Source organism: Puma concolor, chromosome D1, assembly GCF_028749965.1.
Source record: "Puma concolor isolate L17-30 chromosome D1, mPumCon1.1.hap2, whole genome shotgun sequence".
NCBI classification, from domain to species: Eukaryota; Metazoa; Chordata; class Mammalia; order Carnivora; family Felidae; genus Puma; species Puma concolor.
The window spans coordinates 18,204,555-18,224,343 of NC_141676.1; the positions used below are offsets into that span (position 1 = coordinate 18,204,555).

Here is a 19,789-nt window from a genome sequence, read left to right on the forward strand (position 1 = left end):
CTTCCCCACCAGGCCACCACCCACACCTAAGGTCACCTTCCCACCTCCCTCCCTGAGAAGAACTGCCTTCTTCTAATAGGGATGGTTCATTCACAGCGTGTGATCAGGACTTTCAGGAATGAGGCCAGGAGGAAGCTGGGAAGAAACAAGTTTGGTCTGGGAGGCCGTATACCATCGTAGGTTAGAGCTGAGACCCTGGACTAGGACCCTGGACAGATGTGGATGAGAAACCCAGCAGTGCCCTTCCTAGCCCCGGGACCCCGGGTGAGTCGCTGTATTCATCCGATGCTCAGTTTCTACACTGGTGAGCTGGGGGATGATCAGCCACACGGGATGGTCAGCCTCAAAAGTTTCCAACTGAGGGCTTACAGTGGTCAAGGTGGGCATTGCTCTAAATGGGCGCATTACCTAGCTAATTCCCACCGCACCCTTACGAGGTAGGTGAACACCGCAGAACCGCCGCTGGGCACGTGGTAAGCACTTAGCAAATGTTAGTATCACTGCGACAGGGACGGGTTGTAGCACCTTCCCATCGGTTTGAGTCGGAGAAAGAGGACCAACTTTGATTACACTTATGCGCGTGGCTTTGGGGCCCTGTCTCTCTCCCGGATACTCTCCGATGCCTGCGCCAGGGTTTCTGAGGGAGGACAGCACCCTGGAGGGTCTGCGGCCCCGCCCAGAGCCGCCGCTCACACGCAGACAGTCCGTCCCCCGCCCCGCGTCCCTCTGGGTTTCCCCGTCGCCACTGGACTGCATTCCCCAACAGTCTTCTCAGGAAGCTCCCAGAGAAGCACTCCTGGCCTCCCCTGTGTTTGGTGGCGGGCGTGGCCCTCACCTCGGGTGGGGACTCACCTCTGGCCAGATTGCGGTGGATGGTCTCCTGGGACATGCTGTGCAGACGCTTCATGTATTCCTTGCTGTACCAGACCCGGAGCCGCTCCCCGGGCCGGATGTCCCGGCAGGCTCGGAAGTAGATGTGCTCGCTGTGCTGGAACGCCAGCAGGTTCTGCTCCCTCTCTTCCCGGGAGATGACCACGTACCTGGGGGCGAGGGGGACAGGTGAGAATGCACGGGCCACTCGGTGGAGGTCAGAGGTCCACAGGCAAGGGGCGTGCGCAAAAGTCGAAGGACAGCTGCCTGTCCGGGATCGGGACCCCAGCTAGAGCCGGTCCCTCGTCCCAACGTCACAGTTTTGTGCGACCTCGAGCAAGCCTCCGACCCTCTGAGGGTCTCTGTTTTCTGAGACTAGGGATGACAGCCGCCCTGCCTACCTCCCATGTACTGGTAAGCACAAAAATTCAACACCAGATATAAAAACGATTACCAAACCGAAAGGCCATGTCGTTCGCTCTTGGCTAAATTTTAACCGCAGGGACCCCCAGACACCTGCAGGCCTCCGATGGCGCTAAGTGTGGGATTCCTGGACTGTTTCCAGGATTTCACGAAGCCTAGAAGAAACAACCCATGTGACAACGGCGCCCCGAAGGCCAATTAACAAATGCTGAAGATCAATGTCTTTAAAAAGTGGGTGCCCGATGCTGACAGGAGACGAAGGGAAATAAGACCCAAGAGAAGGTTAGCAACGACTGGAAACTAAGACTCAGAGACGCTAAGTGACTCGCCTGAGGTCACACAGCGAATAAATGGGAGATGGAGCTTTGAGGTCTGTGTCTTTCCCACTAGATCTCACGGCTCCTCTGTGGGCATGTAAAGCACCAGCCATGCCCAGATAACCTTTAAAGTTCTGCCAAACCCTCAGAATCTCTCCCTTACCCCCGCTCCCTGAAATGACATTTCCAACATCCAACCTGCCCCCTTCCAAAGCTGAGATGATGTAACACCTACAGAGAAGCAGAGGCGGAGAGATCAAAAGGACAAGAGGAAACTGGAGTCTTAAGGATCCACACCACGCGAGCATCCAGGAAATTCGTCATAAAAAATAAACTTCTTTTCCTCATGCTATGGTTTGTCTCAAAAGCCAGGATAGGAATCAAAGTCGGACTGACCGGCATCGCCCAGAGAACGGTATTTGGAGCAGTCCAGGGTACGCAATCATTCACGGGGGAAAATCCCAATGGGTCACGAGCAAATGAAAAGCACTCAGCATCACTCCAAAGGAAAGAAACGGCAAGTAGCACGTTGTCTCTTTGGCACAGATTTCTCTCCCTCTCTCCCTCTCTCCGTTTGTAATGATAATATCCACATTGGCTAGAAAAGTGTATCCCAGACTACTGGTGGAGAATAAATGGGCACAAGCCTTGGGGAAGCAAATTGGCAATATGGCCTCGTACACCCGTGTTCACAGCAGCATTATTCACAACCGTCTGCAGGTGGGAGCGACCCATGCCCGCTGATGGATACGTGGATAAAAGGAATGTGGAATACATATACGATGGCTATTACCTGGCTTTAAAAAGGAAGGAAATTCCGATATACGCTGTACCGCGAATGAGCCCTGAAGACACATACCAAGCGAAGTGAGCCGATCACAAAAGGACACATACGGTAGGATCCCATTTATATGAGGTCCTTGCAGGAACAGACAAATTCAGAGACAGAAAGGAGAACGGGGGTTGCCAGGGGCCAGGGTGGGGAGTGGGGGGACGGGGAGTTCGCGTGTAATGGGTATATAGTTTCAGTGGGGGAAGGCGAAAAGGGTCTTGAGATGGATGGTGGTCACGACCCCGCAACGCGAGTGAAATTGATGCTGCTGAATTGCATACTTCAAAAAATGGTTACAATGGTAAATTTTATGGTATGTGCATCCTGTGGCAATTTTTGAAAAATTTTAAAAAGGACCATAAGATGCAGACCGAGTGGACGACTCGGCATACCACCGCCCTGGCTGTAGCATCGTTTACAATAACGCGAAAGCAAAAAACACCGAAACGTCCGATACCGGGGCAACAGCTTAGCGAACCGCGGCATATTCGTACGATGGAATGGCTCATCTATAGAAAAGTGTTTTCAAGGGATCTTTCGTGACTCGGAAAAAGGGCCCTGATAGGATGCAACGCGAGAACAGGAGGGCTGAAAGCTATCTATTCTATAGTTCCAACCATGCTCTAAAAACAAGGCTTGGTAAACTAGTTGAAGGAAATATACCAATGCTTTAACAGTGATTGGCCATTACAGGTGGATCTACTTTGTAAGTTTTTCTGTAATTTCCAAGTTTTCCTTATTAAGCAATTATTACAGTTACCCCTCCCCCCCCCCCAAGAAAAGACACACGAACTCCACTTTCAGTACTGGTGGCGGTCGCGGTGGCCGCCTGCATTGTGAGTCTACATTCCTGGCCCCTCGGGCAGAGCACCCCTGGAGCATGTCGTGCCCGTTGTCACGGATAGTCCCCTGTAGCCTCCGTTCTTTCTACTCGCAAGGATAGTCCCCTGTAGCCTCCGTTCTACTCGGCCCTGGAGGAGGCCGTGACCTTATAAGGGGAACCACTAAGTCCAGGGACCAATCCACCTGACAACAGGCTGCAGCACAGACCCCGGGGTTGCGGGGCTAAGGCCAAGGGAGGCAGCAGTGCAAACATGAGCGCCTGCTGCCTCACCCGCTCTGAGAGAAGCAGTCGTGAACTCCACCCTGCCAGGGTCACACGGGCAGGATGCATGGCGCTTAGATCCCCAGAACCTGCTTGTGTCCAGAGACTAAATCAACGCATCTGTGTGCTTGTCAGCATCGGACATGAGCATCGGTCTCCCTGAGCCGTGAAGACAATACCGTGATATCCGCGACGCCCAGGCGTGCCGCAAACCAAGAACTTGGGGGTGGGGAGAAGAAGAGGACCCCTGGCCCAGGGCGGTCTTTCCACACGGACCCTTCTGAGTTGCAGCTCTCCAGCTGCAGGGGTCTGCTCTTCTCTGGATCTGATATTCCTTCTGAATGTGCAAAATACTTTCCAGTCCCCAGTTTAGTGAGAGCCTGGGGTTCGACATCCAAAATTAATCAGACTTGTGGCTAGCATCGAACAGAACTGGGGGAGACCCAAACTTTCCTACTCCTGGATTCAGAAGGCAAACTGCTCATTCGCCTGTCTCCTCACAAGAATCACCTGGATCACAGAGCACAAGGAAAGACACGCTCTTCTCTGGTTTGGCCGTGCAAACAATCATCAAGCTCTAAAAGCGAGAATTACTTTCTCTGGCATCAATCACAGTCTCCCAAAACAGATCAAAATTTGTTCAGCACCTGGTTGTATTTGGTCGTTTTGAAATATAATATCTATGGCACCTCTCAGCAAATGGTAACAACCCACTCCCCCGAGGTGTTCAATGGAGGCAGCTAAGTCTCAACACCAATTACCTGGAATTCGCTCTCCCTCTTTTAAGTACTTTGCAGTGACACCCAGGGGTTTAATCCACTCCCAGAATCCCGTTCCGGTACAACAATCCCTTCATGAAGAACCACGCCTGTCCCATCTCATGGCTGCAGACAAGCAAGAGCCCTCCCTGGAAGACAAAGCTTCTAGGGAGTGAAGGTCCCTGGATCTGTTGAGTCTCCAGGTCACTACCTCGTTGGAGAGAAGGCACAGAGTATGCCGGAAGGAGGGTGGACAATGGCTGGCACAGGGCACTCTACGAACGCAAGAGCTCATCTGATAGCTTTTCAAATCAGACCCACAGAGGTGACAACCTTTGAAGCAATCGAGGGGGTGGGTGGGAGCGGGAGCTGCTCTCTGGACTGAAGTTTTCATGATGATAATGGATTATTTTTATTCTGAGCTCCTTGCTGGCTTTGGGAATTGGATAGACAGGCACTAAGAGACCACTTATTCGACCTCACCCACTGTGCCTTATCAAATGCACCAGATTTTCTAGCTGGGACAGGAAATGACTATGGGTTTCAACGGAAGAGAGAAAATAACCCACGGGGCATCCATTTTTTTGGAGTGGGGGCAGACAAAGGCCAGGCTCAGACATTCCTGCTCAGGGGGTAGGTCTCTGACCGAGAGGAAGATGTGCCACTCACGGAGGCAGGAATGGGAAAGACTGACCGAGAAGAGGCAGGGCTCTGTTTTCTCCCGTGCATTTAGGTCTCTGAGCTGGGCGGGTCTTTGGGTCATGCACCCACCCACCCAAACGCTGACAGAACGTCACGCAGCCAGCCTTGAGTGCGGCTGGAGGCCTCGGATTCTTAGGCGGGACTTCCCCATCTCAAGCTGAAATTGGTTGCCCGTTGCCTTCCGTCCACTGGCCTCAGTTTCCCCTTCCTGTTTTGATGTGCTAGACCCACAGTCCCCCACTGAAGCCTAGAAAAAGACTCTAATGAAATTCCATCTGAAGTTCATAGGCTCTTCGTCTCTCTGTCCCCTTTGCTTCCAACTTGATCTCTTCCCTCCCCAGGACCAGAGGGAAAGGCCAGTCAGTACCTACACCTTGCTGGAGAAGATCCTGGGCCTGGTTTCACAGGATCTTTGCCTCTTGTGGAAATCGAGTAATTTTGATTTCCATGGCCATCCTTTTCGGCCGAGAACAGAAGAGGAGGACCTGGATTCCAAGAGGTCAAAGGCAGGCTGGAACTTTCCAGAGAGGGGACAGATCCCTGGTCAGGACGTGGGGGTTTCCTGCTTGGGAGAAGCTCTCTGTGTGACTGGCAGTAAGCCAGGGCAACTCACAGGTTAGGAGGCCCTTGTCTTCTAAGGAGACTCCCAAAGGGACCCAGAGGAGCCACTCTGGTTACTTTGAAAGCCTCAGATCTCTGTGGGCAGGGTCTTGCCTGTGACAGACGGATACTAGGATCTGTGGGGAGGTGTCCAAAAAAAAAGGTCACGCCTCAGAGTGGTCCCTGAAGTTCACTTGGCGAATGGATAGCCCCTGACCATCTGGAGCCTCCTGCCGGAAATAGTGATTCCCCCCCCCCCCCCCCCAGGACCCCTAACTTCTTCCAGGGAACAAAAGGTAAAAATTCACTTAGCAACATCTCACTCTCACTGTGCAAAGACTTTAATAAAATACAGCTCAGTGGTTTCAGACGTGGCTGTTCATCTCGCTCAGCTCACGGGTTCCTTTCTTTTCCTTACAGGGCTAGCCTGGTGCCGAGTACGGGGCACCTGAGTGCTTCCGGAATCCCGGAAATGGCAGGGGCACTCGAGCCCCTGTAGCCAGCATGCTTTCCCTCCATCATCTAACCCCTGCTCTGGGGGCCTTGAGGTTTTCACAGGAAGCGAAGAACGAGAATATACACCAAAGAAAGATCCTGGAGACTGGGTGTGTTCCAAGTGTGAGATCAATTTCTTTTTATTGCCGTCTTAACAAAAATACTTGGGAAGGCAATCTTTGATTCCAGCATTGGGAGGGCAGGGGAATGCCAGGCAATAATCAAGCCACTGGGCTGTCGGACTGGGGACTGTTCAGTTTGGGGTGGCAGGAACCCCCAGAGGACCACAGAGTGGGGCGATGGAGGCTGAGGACACGGGGACCTAGCGGTTTGCCCTCCGAGCTCTCTCCCTGGGACCAAGCTCGGTCTGGGTTCAGAAGCAGCACTCCAGGAACAGCCACAGCAGGCACTGGGTACGGCAGTCCTCCCAGCCCCCACTCGGGCTCTATGGGGCAGGCGTGGGGGAGATAGATGGAGGGCCGGCCGGGGGAGGGGAGCTTCTGCTAGGGTCAGCCTCAGGCCAGGGAGCAAAGAGGACACAGAGCCGAGCTACAACCTGGGTCAGAGCTAAGCTTGTGACTACCTCCCCCACCTCCCTCCGGGACTCGAGGAACCCGGCTCTCCCCCCACACTCTGAAATGAAACGTGAAGCTAGAGATATGTGTAGCTAATGCATTTGCAGCCCAAGCAAGCGGAGGCGAGGCATGCTGGAACTTGGGTGGCACGGGAGCCTTGCTGGGTTCTTATAGACGCCAGAAGAGGAGTCACCTTGTGGGTGCTGAGGCTTGGGCCCTGCCTCTCCCCAGCCGCCCCCCCCACCCCGGCCGTTAGCCTTAGTGCCAGAGCCGGGTGGGTGGATTCACCGCCCGGAGGCTGCCGTTGCCTCCCACCGGCACCCAGGAGAGCCGAGGCGTGGGCAGGCGAGGCGCGGTACCCCTCCCGACTCCCGATCTGGCCTCTGACAGGGGAGCTGGACAAATCCGCAGACCTGGCTTCCAGTCCTGGCGCCCCCCCGACCCCGCCCCGCCAACTAACTGTCGTGTCACTGATCATCTAGGAAATGCAGGTGATGGCAGTAATAACGGTGACAACGATACCCGGCTTGGCTGCCTCTCCGGCTGTCCTGAGAACCCACTGAGACCACACACCTGCAAATGCAGGGAAAGCATAGCATAAGGTGCTCTCTCTAAGAACTCCGGGGAGTCTTCTTCGCCTTCCTCCGACGCCATCCCCTTCCACAAAAGGCAAGCACAGCAGCTGAGCACACGCACCGCAAGGGCAAGCGGAAGGCCAAGGCAGGGGCACCACCCGCCGCACTCAGAGCCCTGGGGAAGGGGAGGACGCACCCCTCCCGGAAGGGCTGAGCTCCCCCTGCCCGTCCTCAAGCTTCGCCCCCTTCGGAAGCAGCGGAATCAGGGCGTGGGAGGCAGCCGTGGCAGCCCTGCGGTCGGCAAGCAGGAGTCCATTCAGGCGCTCCCCCCTCTTGCTCCCCTCTTCCCCGCAAGGCTCGCCGCCGTGGGTGCGGACCAAGAGGAGGCTGACGCCCCGGGGCAAGCAAGCATCGGGTAGGTCGCTTTCCCTGCATCTTCAGCATCTGCCGAAGACGAGGGAGCGGGGCTCAGTACACACTCCGTTGGAGCCCAGGGCAGCTGGCCTGCACTCGGGGAGGAGGTGGCCGCCTCCCCAGCATCCTACAAGGGTCATTGGTCCCGGACACGGGAGACTGGCTCCCGTCGCAAGGCCAGGCACCCGTCCCCCCACCCCCGTCTCTCTTCCTCCTACTGGAGACCGGCCGGGTCAGAAGTTGTGCTTTCTCTTCCGAGACCTGGTAGTCCGTGCGGGGGCTGGCGCCGGGGGAGCCTGCGGGGGCTCTGCCGGGGGGGCCTCGACCTGAGGGGTAGAGCCCGCGGGGGCTACCCCGTCTGGCCCCCGCTGAGATGCCTGGACCCCGTCTCGGATCTCCGTCAGCGTCTGGCACACCTGACCGACGCGGCCGGTCAGCTCCGCCACGGTCTGGCCGATGGAACGCATGCTGTTCGCCATGTCCCGGTGCACGGTCACCAGCTCCTGGCAGAACTGCTGGAGGACCTCGGTCTGCCGGACGTAGGCATGGAGGAGTTGCCAGTCAAGGCCCGTGCCGGGCGGGCTGGGGTGCGGCCGAGGGGTCCTGCAGGCAGCCTGGGCCTGCGGTGAGGGCCGGGATAGGGCCTCTGGCTTGGGGCCCACCATCTCGGACTGGTCTGAGGAGGACGATGAGCGGAGCAGGGTAGGCCTGGCCAGGTGGGCCTCTTCCTCTGGTGACCGCTGCCGGGGCACCCGCAGAGGCTGCCTCGAGGGCCCCGGGGCCTCCTCATCTTCATCATCTTGCGGGATAGAAACAAAGAAGGGCAAATGATTACAACAGAGAGAAAGGGGGCGGCTCTGGGCTTTGCCCCCCCCCCAAGTCGCCCTATAATCCCCCTGCCCGGCCACCCCCGAGCCTAATTCAGCACCTGCCTGCTCCCCTGCACCGACCCACAAACACCTGCTCCCCAAATCCCTGAAGGTGTGCAGGCCCGGCACCCCGGGGGACAAGGGTGAGCGCTGCCCAGGCCCCCTTCCTTTCACGGGAACAGCAACACGCTTGCGGGAGGGCCCAGGTCGGGGGACTTGGAGACACCAGTCCCAGTGACAGCAAGTCAACCGGCTCGCTCACTTCGTCCCTCTGTGACTCAGTTTCTGCAGAGCAAAGATCACAACCTCTCTGTCTTGATCTACCCAGCCGCTTGCCCGCCTAACAGGGTTGTCAAGAAAATTAAACAAGAGAACGGACACGAAGGAGCTTGGCAAAGCCGGAAGAGTGACACCCGCCAAAAGGCACTCGGAGTTCTGTCTGACTCGCTTGGGCCACCTCGTGGCCTTGCTAGAATCTGCAGTTTTAAGTCACGGGGAGGGGGACAGGCCCCGGGGCAGTCTGGAGTCGGGAGGCAAGGGATAGGAAAGGAGTGACGCGGCTGGAGGGCACAGAGCAGGAGAGCCACCTCTGCAGCGGGTCCTGATGTCCCCCGAGACCCCCAAGGCGGGCCGCCCAGGGAAGAAGCAAGGCTCTCACCCGGGAGCGTCTGAAGGCTTGCGAGGCACCACCACACAGACGGCCAGTCACAGGGAGGGGCCGGGCCCCTGCAACACCCAGACCTTGGCTCTCTTGTGAGCAAGGTTATGAGCTGATTCCCACGGCAGGAATAAAAAGTATGCAGGTTCCCTGCCTGCACCAGAGGGGCTAAATTCAGAACCACCCCCCCAGGGGAGGTGACCGAGAAGACTGACTCATCTCGTCCCCAGCCGCACACATGCATGCCTCCCCAGGGTCCCAGGGCCTCCCTTTGGGCTAGCACGAGAAGAGCCCAGTGATTCATAACCGCGCTTGGTGGGATAGCTGCCAGCCCCCCGGGGATCCCAGGACACCCGTTCTGGCGTGGCAGGGCTAGAAGGAGTGAGCGGGGCCGAGGCGATGGTGCTTCCCCCTGACCCCCCTTCCAGGGCCTCCTTCCACAGAGCCCCTGGCCTCGTGCTGTAACAGCTGGTCGACCGGCCGGGAAAGGGGGGCCCGGCCAAGTCTGCGGTGGAGGGGTCCCGGGCCCCCTGCCCAGCCCAGGTCACATTTGGTAACCTCATTACCTTCTTGGGGAGATGGAAGAGAGAGCAGGGCAGGATTTAGGGAACGGACGGCCCTGGCTGTCAGGCCCCCGTCTTTTTCTCCTAAGTGGGTGGAATCACCCTGAAGCTTAGCACAACGCCAATTCGTAGGGAGCTGGCAGACCTGGGCTTGAGTCCTGGTTCTGAATCTAGCTGGGGGGGGGGGGGGGGCACCTCTGTTTCTGGAACTTATCTGCCTCATCTACATAGCAAGGGAGTCAGAGTAGACGGCCTCCGTTCCTTTCCCAGTCCTGAAGAACGGACTCTGAGGGGCCACCTGTCAGGAGCCCCAGCCAAACAGGAAATTAGTGCGATCCCCATCCCAACAGCAGAGGGCCGCGGGAGGGAAGACGGGGTCCTTGTGAACCACCTTCCCCGGGCTGGCCAGCCGCTGACTTGCAGTCCTCCTGCCCTGCTCCGTCTATCGTAGGCCAGACTCCCGTTGGGACCGTGGGCCGAAGGTGGGGGGATGTGTGGGGAGAAGGGGGTGCAGTCCCACCACAGAAGGGTCTCGACCGCTCCCCATTCGGGGGAGTCCCAGATGGAACCACAGCCCCAACTACGCAGCCTGCTGGGCCAGGAGATTCCACAGTCAGGCCCCTGCATCCAAGTCCATCCTGGGTCACGGGAAGCAGAGGTGAATAAAGCAGAAGAGGGGTGGAGAAGGGCACAGGGGCGGTAAGGACAGGGAGGGAACCTGGTGAGACGGAGAGATCTGAGAGAGAGCCTTAGAAGGGGGGAGAAAGAGGCAGAGGGCAGAGAGGAGTGGGCGCAGAAGCACAGAAAAGAACACAGAAATGAAGAGGTTAGGAAGAGAGAGAGCAGGAACTCATCTTCCCCCCCACCCCCTCCGTGGCCTGGGCCCTGAAGACTTGGCTGGCTTCCTCCCGCACCCCCTCCCCCACGCCTGCTACACTGGGCTTCCCTGGTTCCTCTCTGTCCTGGAACGTGCCAAGCGCCTTCCTGATGCGGGGGCCTCGTACATGCAGTTCTCAGCCTGGAGGCTCCCCGCTCCCCTCCCGGCGCCCCATGCCGAGGCCTGGTTAACTCTTACTCACCCTTCGCAAGTCAGTGCAACTGTCACTCCTGGGAGGCCCTCCCCGGCCCCCGAGGACAGCCAGCTCCCCGGCCCCCTTGCTCTCAGGCAGGGCTGCTACATAACTGGCACGGCCAAATGCAACACTTGAATACAGGGCACCGTGTTCAAAACCCAGTGTGAATTTCAGGAGGCCAACAGCAGAGCATGAACCCCCCGCACGGTGCCCTTGCACGTGCAGGGCCCCAGGGACACTGCGCAGGTGGCCCGGGTCGTCAGCCCCGCTCTCAGGACTTCCGGCGTTCGCCCTTCATCCCTTCATTACAACTGTCCTTGTACAATGACTTAAAGCTTGTTTATTCCCACGAGTCTAGGGACAACCCCAGAGCGGGGCCCGTGTAGGATTTATATACAACGCTGTCTTCCCAGCTCCTAGCACAGCTCCTGGCACAGAGTTCAGGAAATATTCTAGAATGAATGAACGGAAAGGGGTGGAGAAGACAGAGCGGGGGAAGGAGGGAAGGGTGCATGGGAAGACTGGACGAGACGGAGAGGGACAGAGACAGGAGAAGGCCAGGGAAGGGGGGGACGGCAGGGGAGGAGGAGGCTGGGCAGCGGGAGCCCGGGGAGGGAGGCAGGTGGTACTCACAGCTGGTCGAGGGGCTGTCGGTGCCGTCCAGTTCCGCCCTGGGGAAGCTGTGCCCAGAACGGGCCGTGAGCAGCGCTGACTCGATGGCCCTCTCGTGGGCAGTGAGCACGATGGCGGGGGCCCGGCCCCCGGCCCCGGGGCCCGACAGAGACTGCTGCATGAAGGCCAGCTTGTCCTTGGTCCTCCGTTTCATGTCATCCCATCTGTGCTTAATGTCCTTGACGGAGCGGGGCACCTGGCTGACGGAGGTGATTTTCCGAGCTATGCCTTCCCAAATCTTGTCCCTGTCGGCATGGGACAGCCGCATGGTCTCCCTCCCAAAGAGAACCGCTTCGTGGTGGGTCACCTCCGTGACCAGAATGTCCAGCTCCTCCTTGGAGAACTTGGGCTTCCTCTTGCGCTCAGCCAGGGGCGCCACATTCCTTGGGTTGAATATCCCACAAAGCACAATTGGGTAAATGACCGTCAGCGCGGGCGGTCCTCCTCCTTCCTAATTGCCGGCCCCCAGCTGGGGAGCCAGGAGGCACCCGGGCACCCTGGCCTGCTCACCACCACCACACCCTCCTCCTAGCGAGAGGCCCCTTCCACTACTCCTCAGAGGGCAGGCGGGCAGCAGAGGTGCGGCGGAGTGGGTGGAAACGCGGCCCGCGCCGGACGGCCCGGTGTCGGGCCCTGCCGTGGCCCTGGGTGGCCCTGGCTGGCCCCGGCAGCCGGGGCGCTTGGCTCAGCCCCTCCCGGCCTCTCTCCCCAGCCGGGTCAGGAGGGACAACCACCCCACCTTCGGGGCTGTCACCAGAGAGGGGAAAGCAGAGTGACGAAGAGTGTTAAAGCCCCGAAGAGGGAAAAAGGGTCCTTACTGGGGTTCGGACCGGGCCAAGGTCGTTACAGATGGCTCACAGGAAGAGTACTGAAACAGGGGGATGTTTCAATCTCCTCGCCGGGCGATGCCAGCGATTAGGGTGTGGTCACAGAAAGCGTTTTCTGCCCTGCGGCTCTCTTTGTCTCATTCCCCGGCCTCCAAGTCCTCCCCAGGCCCCGTCCCCGCCTTCCGCCGGATGTGGGTGTAGGCTCCCCTCCAGCTGGGGTCAGCTCGTTTCGGGGCGAGCTGCGGTGACCTTTGGGCAGCTCGTGGGTAGGACGCGAGCGCTCCGTGAGCAGCCACCGGGAGACAAGTTCCCTTTTGATGGAGACCAGGGGTGACCTTGGCTTCCACGTGAACAGAGGAGCCAGGGGCCGCTTGAGCAAGAGCAACCCAAGAGAGGAACCCAACACATGGAGGGGAAACTGGAGCCCCGTTCACTCCTCCAGCCGCCCCCAAAACCACAGCAGGGGGCTAGGGGCACAGAGATCCTTCAGCCTTTACCTCTCCGTGTCACCTACCCAGAACGCCACGGCTCAGGCGAAAGGAAGGTCGGGGCTTTGTTACCCGGCCAAGATAGGGACCGTGGTCCGGGCCTTGCACTCAGACAGACCTGGAATTAGGGGCTGAGCCTCTGGTGCCCACCCCCTTCCCCGTCTAGACAATGAGGCTCGTGATTTTAGCGCCACCTCCCAGGGCAGCCAGGAGGAAGTCATGGGGGTTTTTCAGTCTCACCACTATTCGCAGTTGGGGCTAGAAAATTCTTTGTGGGTGAGTGGGACGGACATCCTGGGTAGTTAGGATGTGTATCAGCCTCCCTGGCTTGATGTGACAACCCCAAAGTGCCCCCAAGCAAAACAGCCCCCGGTTTCAGACCACCGATGACACGGATGTAGAGCACCTGGCGTAGGGAGGCCACCAAGTCAACCCTCATTACGTTGACGCCCGTTCTCTCCCCGGCCCACCACTTAAGTGTTTCAAAACACTAACCAACTCCATTCAATCATCCACGAGCCCCTAGGTTGTAACCGTACAAGTGAAAGCGTCTGCAAAGCGGAATGAGCTATACAGCGGAAGGAAGCTATACCCTAAGGGGGAAGGCAGGTTCCCAGGATGAACCGGCTTTCCCCTCCAACCACCACCAGAGGGACATCTCCACGGCAACAAACCGCGTACCCAACCTCAACCTACACCTTGAGTCTTAGATGAGATGGGCGGGGGTGGGGGGGGGCACCACCTGTAGCTACCCTGGCACCATCATGCATTGGAACAGGGCTGGCAGCTGGGACAGAATGGGAATCGGACAGACCCCATGCCGGCAAGGCAGCAGTAGCTGAACCCACCCCACACGGAGTCCAGGAGGCCATGCTTTGGCTGGGCCCTGTGCGCGAGCACAAAGAACACCGGCCCAGAAGTCCAGGGGCGGATTCAAGTCCTGGTTCTGCCAGCGTCCTCGTGATCTTGAGTAAGATCTCGCCCTGCCCCGGGCCTCAGTTTACCACTGTAGCATGAAGATCAGTACAGGGTAGTGGTTCTCCACCCTAGCGGCACATCACATCAGAATCCCCATGGAGAGCTTTAAAAAAGACCGATAACTGTGGGCTCCTCCCCAGCCCAATTAAGTCAGAATCTCAGGGGCATCAGATGGTCGCTCAGTTAGTTCAGATGGTGTCTTTCTTTGGGGCTTGTGGGAAAGCCTTGCCCCCAGGCTGAAAGATCAGAGTGGTGGGGGGGGGGAGTGTGGAACAGAACCAGCTCGTCGGCAAAGCTTCTAGAGTCTCGAAAGCAGCGGTGCAGAAAGGCCTGGCACTAGACTGCGCCCAGACACCCTCTCCTTTGCTTGTCTAGAGCCAGACGCAGCAATAGGGAATAGGAGCCCAGGCCAGGGGTCTGGTCCCCACTTCCGTGTCTCTGGTCACAGTGCCCTCAAATGAAAACGTGGCCCCTCTGAAGGCCCATCTCCAAGGCCCCCTCCTCTTTGGTCTGGGCCCTCGCACCATATTGTCTGTGCCTTCTTCATTCAACAACTTTATTAGGAAAAACCAATCTCCACGGTGGAAGGTGTGAGTCCTGGGAGGACTGGGAGGGCAAATCCATCGAGGGCACCCAGTTACGGGGTCTGCTATGCAAGTGCCGAGCTGATCGGTGCCCAGTGGTCAGGGAGAAGGAGTTAGAAGGGTGTCCAGGGCTTTCTTGGAGCCACTTTCAGGGCAGTGGCTGACCCGATTACGTGAAAGGGGGCTGGAGGGAGGGAGTGTGCATCCCTATACTATGATACAGGGGCTCACCTGTCCCCGGGGCACCTCTGCTTCTGCACCTGTTAAGTGGCAATGAGAATAGCTCCTCCGACAATAAGAGAACAAATCTACTGTGCTCCGAAGAGGGTAAACCGCAGCCCCTCTCGCCATCCTCCCTGCATCTGCCATCGATGGCTCCCGGGTGGGGAGCACAGGTGGGCGGGGCAGTAAGGCTCCAGGGAAGGGGACAGCAGACCTCACCATAGACTCCCCAGTGCAAAGCACCTTCTCTCCCTGTTTGCTTAGAAGGTGTCAGAGTTTAAATATGGCAAACTCCCTCTCAGGAGGTCTCTGACTGCCCTCCCTCCAAACACAACCTCTCCTGCACCCCCCAGCCGCCACGGGTCACACAACTGCGCAAACGCCGACAGAGGCCCGATCCACGGTGTCCCCGCGTGTGGCCATCCGAGACCTCCCTTCCCTCCCAACCCAGATCCTGTCACCATTCCTGGGCAAGGCACCAACACCAGTCTGACCCCTCACACGGCCCGCAGACCCCTCTGGGCCGGGCCCCGGCACACCGCACAGGCCAATGGCATGGAACCAAAAGGAGAGCCGTGAGCTGGGTCCTCGGTTCCAGAGGCTCAGCGCAGCCACCCCTGGGTGACCCTGGGCCAGTCTCCTGCTCTCTCTGGCCATTAAGGATCCTTCTGGCACAAACTTCCGTCCCCAACACCAGACCGCTGTAAAACCACTCTTGAAAGTACTCACGCCTGGGCAGCAAGGGCCATCCAAAACTGAGCTGAGACTGTGCTGGGAGCCTCCTTTCCCACGGAGGCCATTTAAACAACTGTTGGCAGCTGTAGTGGGATCAGCCCTGCACCCCTATGTCAGGAGTCTGCCCTCTGAGAGGGATCCTGGGTGGAGGGGGGCCCCTCCTTGGTGGGAATGCTGCCCGGAGCTGGGGGCCCTGGGTACTCCAGACACAGGGACAAATGTGAAGCCTCTAGGGGTCCTTGTAACCCACCGGCCTCTTCCGGAGCCCCCCGATGGAAGGCCGGGGAAGCAAGAGGGTCCCCCAGAACTAGACACATCCCAAACCCTGCAAACGGCAGTCCCAGGGCCTTCAGGGGCTTCCGCCGCTGGGGACCGCAGAGGCCCAGCACACTCCTTTGGCTTCCTCTCCAGAGTTTGGGCAAGGCTCCCGGGAAATCAGCAGCAGAGAGCAGGACTCACCTCATCCAGTTGGCTTTAGTCTCGTCTGACCCATCTATGGACTTGTAGCGGTTATTCTTGTCCACAATCTGGAAGACAGAGAGAGAGTCTAGAAGGGGCCGCCCTGCAGAGGCTCTCGTGTCCCTGGGCTCCTCCCCACACCAGGGTCAGGGGCCTGGCCCGTCTGCTACCTCCCCTCCCCTCCTCTTGCCCTCCTGCTACAATGCCCCCACTGCTGTAGGATGAAACCCTAGGTAGGGCCAGGAATCCCATCTTCCTCTCCTGTGCTGATAACAGACCCAGCAACGGGGCCAATGAGCAGCATTTCCAGTAGCCACGCACGGCCACCATGAAAGTTGGATCCAGCCCCCCTTCTCTCTTCTAGCTTCTGTGAGGCACAGAGGCCAGCACCGGATGACGGAGCACCTGTGATGTGAGAGGGCTCCTCCTCTTGCCAGCCTCTAAATCCTCAACAGCCTCAGGGTTGGGCCGGGCTCTTTTCTCCTGGAAAATGTCCTATTTCCTCATCACGTTTGAATCAGAGTTCGGCTGGGTCTGGAATTCTAAGCAGGTTGTTTTATTTTCTTTCGGCACCTGGAAGATCGCCCAAAAGGCTGCCCCTAGGCTGTTCAGCAACGTATTGTTGTTCCTTTGTGGGTCGGCCATCTATGGTAAAATGTGAGACTTGCCCTTCATTTTTGATTTTCTGCAATTTCCCTCTGTGGTTTTGAAGTGGAGATTTATTTTCTTAGAATTCTCATTACTCGAGGAGCTAATTACTTGATGAAAACCTACTTCCTGAATTCTCGAAAATTTTGAAAAACTCTTACGTTCACGAATACAGCTTCTGAGTCACTGTCTCCAGTTTCTTCGTGTAGGATTTCTAGGAAACATATTTAGGAGTATTCCTCATGTCTTTTAACTACCTTTCTCTGTTTCTCTCTCTCTCTCTTTTTGGCAGTGCTCTGGGACTATTCCTTAGAACTCTCCTCCAATTCACTAATTCTCTCTTTGACTGTGTCTAGTTGAGAATTTATCCACATATTAAGCTTCTTCCTTTCTTTGTGGTCTTCCTTTCTAAATGAGAACTTTTAATGCAATGAGTATTTTTCATTCCCAGCATCTTCATAGCCACCTTTTGTTCATTCCACTCTGTTTCATAATGCCACATTCCTTTTCTCCTTTCCTAACGGTTTTATTGAAGTATAATTGACATATAATGTACCCATTTGATACATTTTGACAAATGTATACACCCACTGCCACAATCAAGAAAACAAACATATCCATCACCCCTAAGTGTCTCTGTGCTCCAGAACCTCCCCTCCTGCCCCCTTCCATACCTCCCATCCCCAGTCCACAGGCAACCAGCAAGCTACTTCTTGTCGCTAAAAATTACTCTGTGTTCTCTAGGATTTTACACAAATGAAATCAAATAGAAGCCATGTCTGGCTTCTTTCGCTCAGCACAATTCTGAGATTTGTCCATATTGATGGGCGCATCCGAGTTCACGCCTTTGTACTGGTAAGTAGTATTTCATTGTTTGGATGTGCCACAATTTGCCTTTGTATCTACTTAATGATGGACATTTGGGTTGTGTCTAGTTTTCAGCTATTACAAATAAATCTGCTATGAGAATCCAGTTACAAATCTCTCTGTAGACATGCACATTTCCTGTGGGCAGATACCTAGCAGTGGAATGGCTGGGTCACGTGGAAAGTATACGTTTAACTTTTAAGAAATTGCTGACGTGTTTTCCAAAGTGGCTGCAACATTTTATATTTCCATACACCAGCCTATGGACCCACCAGCTGGTCCAATGCTTGCCAATACTTGGCATGAACAGTCTTTTTTATTTCAGCCATTCTAATAGGTATGAAGCAGTATCTCCTTGTGGTTTTAATTTTATTTCTCTGATGACTAATGATGTTGAACATCATTTTGTGCACTTACTTGTCAGCTGCATATCTTCTCCGGTGAAGATATTTGAATCTTTGCCCATTTTTGAAATTGGTTGTTTTTTCCTTATTATTGAGTTTTGAGGGTTTTTTGAAAATATACTTTGGATCAAGTCCATCATCAGACATATGACCTACAAATTGTTTTCTCCTAATCGAAGGCTTGTTTATTCATCCTCTTAATGATATCTTTCGAAGAGCAGAGGTTTGAAATTCAAACACACAAACAAAAATCCACTGTTTTGTTCTTTTTAGTGGGTGTTATCCTTCATTTCCTCAAGGATCCGAAGGCTGAGACTGCTCATTATCCCTCATTATCTGTTGCCTCCTTCGTCCGCAGTAACAGAACCCCTGGATTCTAACTGGGCACTTGGCTACGTGTAATAACAGAATACGTTTCTTGGCTTCTCCATTAATTAAGTTCTGGCCAATAGGATATAGTTGGAAGTGTCATGTGTCAGCTTCTTGAAAACTTCTTCAAAAAACAGCTGATACGTGCCTTTCCACCATCCTACTGCCTGGAATGCAGACGTAATGGCTGGAGTTCTAGCTACCAACTCACCAGACTATGAGGATAATCCAAACACTGAGATAGTGATGAGCTGGGATCAAGCTTGGTTCCCCGGGGACTTACTGAGGCAGAGCCACCGCATCGGCCCCAAAATGTATTCAATGTACTCATAGTAGAAAAATGTAACTCGTATTTTGCTTGAGCTGCTGTTATTTTGAATCTCAGTTACTCAGAGTCAAGCCTATTCCTGATACAAATCCTAAATGGTTATTTTATTCTTTCTTTCTTTTTAAATCTTTTTTAATGTTTATTTATTTTTGAGAGATTGAGAGAGAGAGAGCGTGAGTGGGAGAGGGGCAGAGAGCGAGGGAGACACAGAATCTGACGCTGGATCCGGGCTCTGAGCTGTCAGTACAGAGCCCGATGTGGGGTTCACACTCACGAACCGTGAGATCATGACCTGAGCTGAAGTTGGATGCTCCACCGACTGAGCCACCCAGGCGTCCCTAAACGGTCATTTTAAATTCATTTTCAGAATACTCTATAATTTTTATTTTAGTGTGACTTCATTGGTTATTCAGAGGCTGCCTTTTTAACATTGCTTCATTCGTTTTGGAGCTTTAGTCTTGGGGAGGGGTTCATCTTTTTTTGTTTTTCTTAGACTCTCGTTGTAGTGTTTGGGGGAAAAAAGGGTCGGGCTGGTCAAAGTGTGAATTCTCAGTGCATCTGACTAGAAGTCCCCCGGCCCCTTCCGCACACACCTTCTTCACCTACACTCTCACTCTGGATACTCACATCTATCTCCAGACTCTCATTTGTTCACTACACACAATTTTTATCTCAAGACCCAGGTGTGAATACCTGACTTCCCATGTGACTTCCCTTCCTTGGATATCTCCTATCTCCTAGGCACCTCAAATTTACCTCCCCCAAGGTACCCTCCCCCCAGACCCCACCCCCAAACCCGTTCCTCCCCTATTTTCCTCATCGCAGCAACTAAATCTTGGTTCACAAGCATAATTCGTTCCAGAAACATGCTCGTAAGCCAAAGCACTCGTACATCAAAGCGAATTTCAGGAACACTGGCTCAGTTGTGATCATGGGACGTTCCGTGTCACATATGACTCGTATCGCCAGACATCATCTGTTTATCAAGTTAAAACGAATTAGGAACATTTGCCGATCTTGAGGAATACTCGCAGAACAAGCTACTTGCCATCCGAGGTTTTGCTGTGTTTGAAACCACCATCCACGCGGGTTTCAAAAAGAAAGCGATTCCCACCAAAAAACAGTGAATGGTACACTGTATGGTGTGTGAATTAGACCTTGAAAACGGTGTTTAAAAAAAAAAAAAAAAAGGACAAAGAAAGTCACCTTTCACCTCTTGCTCTCTCAATGCCCCCCCATCCAATCCCTCAGCAAATCCTGGCAGCAGATGTCAAGACCGCCCCTCTGACTCTATGGCGTCCCATGGCCGTGCTGGTGGGAGACATGAGCTCTCTTCCAGACAGCTACAGGAGATCCTAACTAATCTCCCTGATGCCGTC

The 19,789-nt window shown here is 55.4% G+C and overlaps 1 protein-coding gene across 4 annotated transcripts in view; it reads right to left on the minus strand.

Annotated features, from left to right (window-relative positions):
• PRDM11 (PR/SET domain 11) overlaps positions 1–19,789 on the minus strand; it is an 85,073-nt gene that overhangs the window by 9,509 nt on the left and 55,775 nt on the right. For 3 of the 4 annotated variants that reach the window (XM_086677612.1, XM_086677613.1, XM_086677611.1), the window contains exons 5-6: positions 15,795–15,862; positions 853–1,040 (exon numbers count right to left, since the gene is read on the minus strand). In XM_086677612.1, coding sequence (XP_086533738.1) covers positions 853–1,040; positions 15,795–15,862 — 256 coding nt within the window. Of the gene's footprint in view, positions 1–852; positions 1,041–6,213; positions 8,466–11,462; positions 11,885–15,794; positions 15,863–19,789 lie in introns of those variants that run through there. The other variant, XM_086677614.1, reaches the window with a different exon arrangement.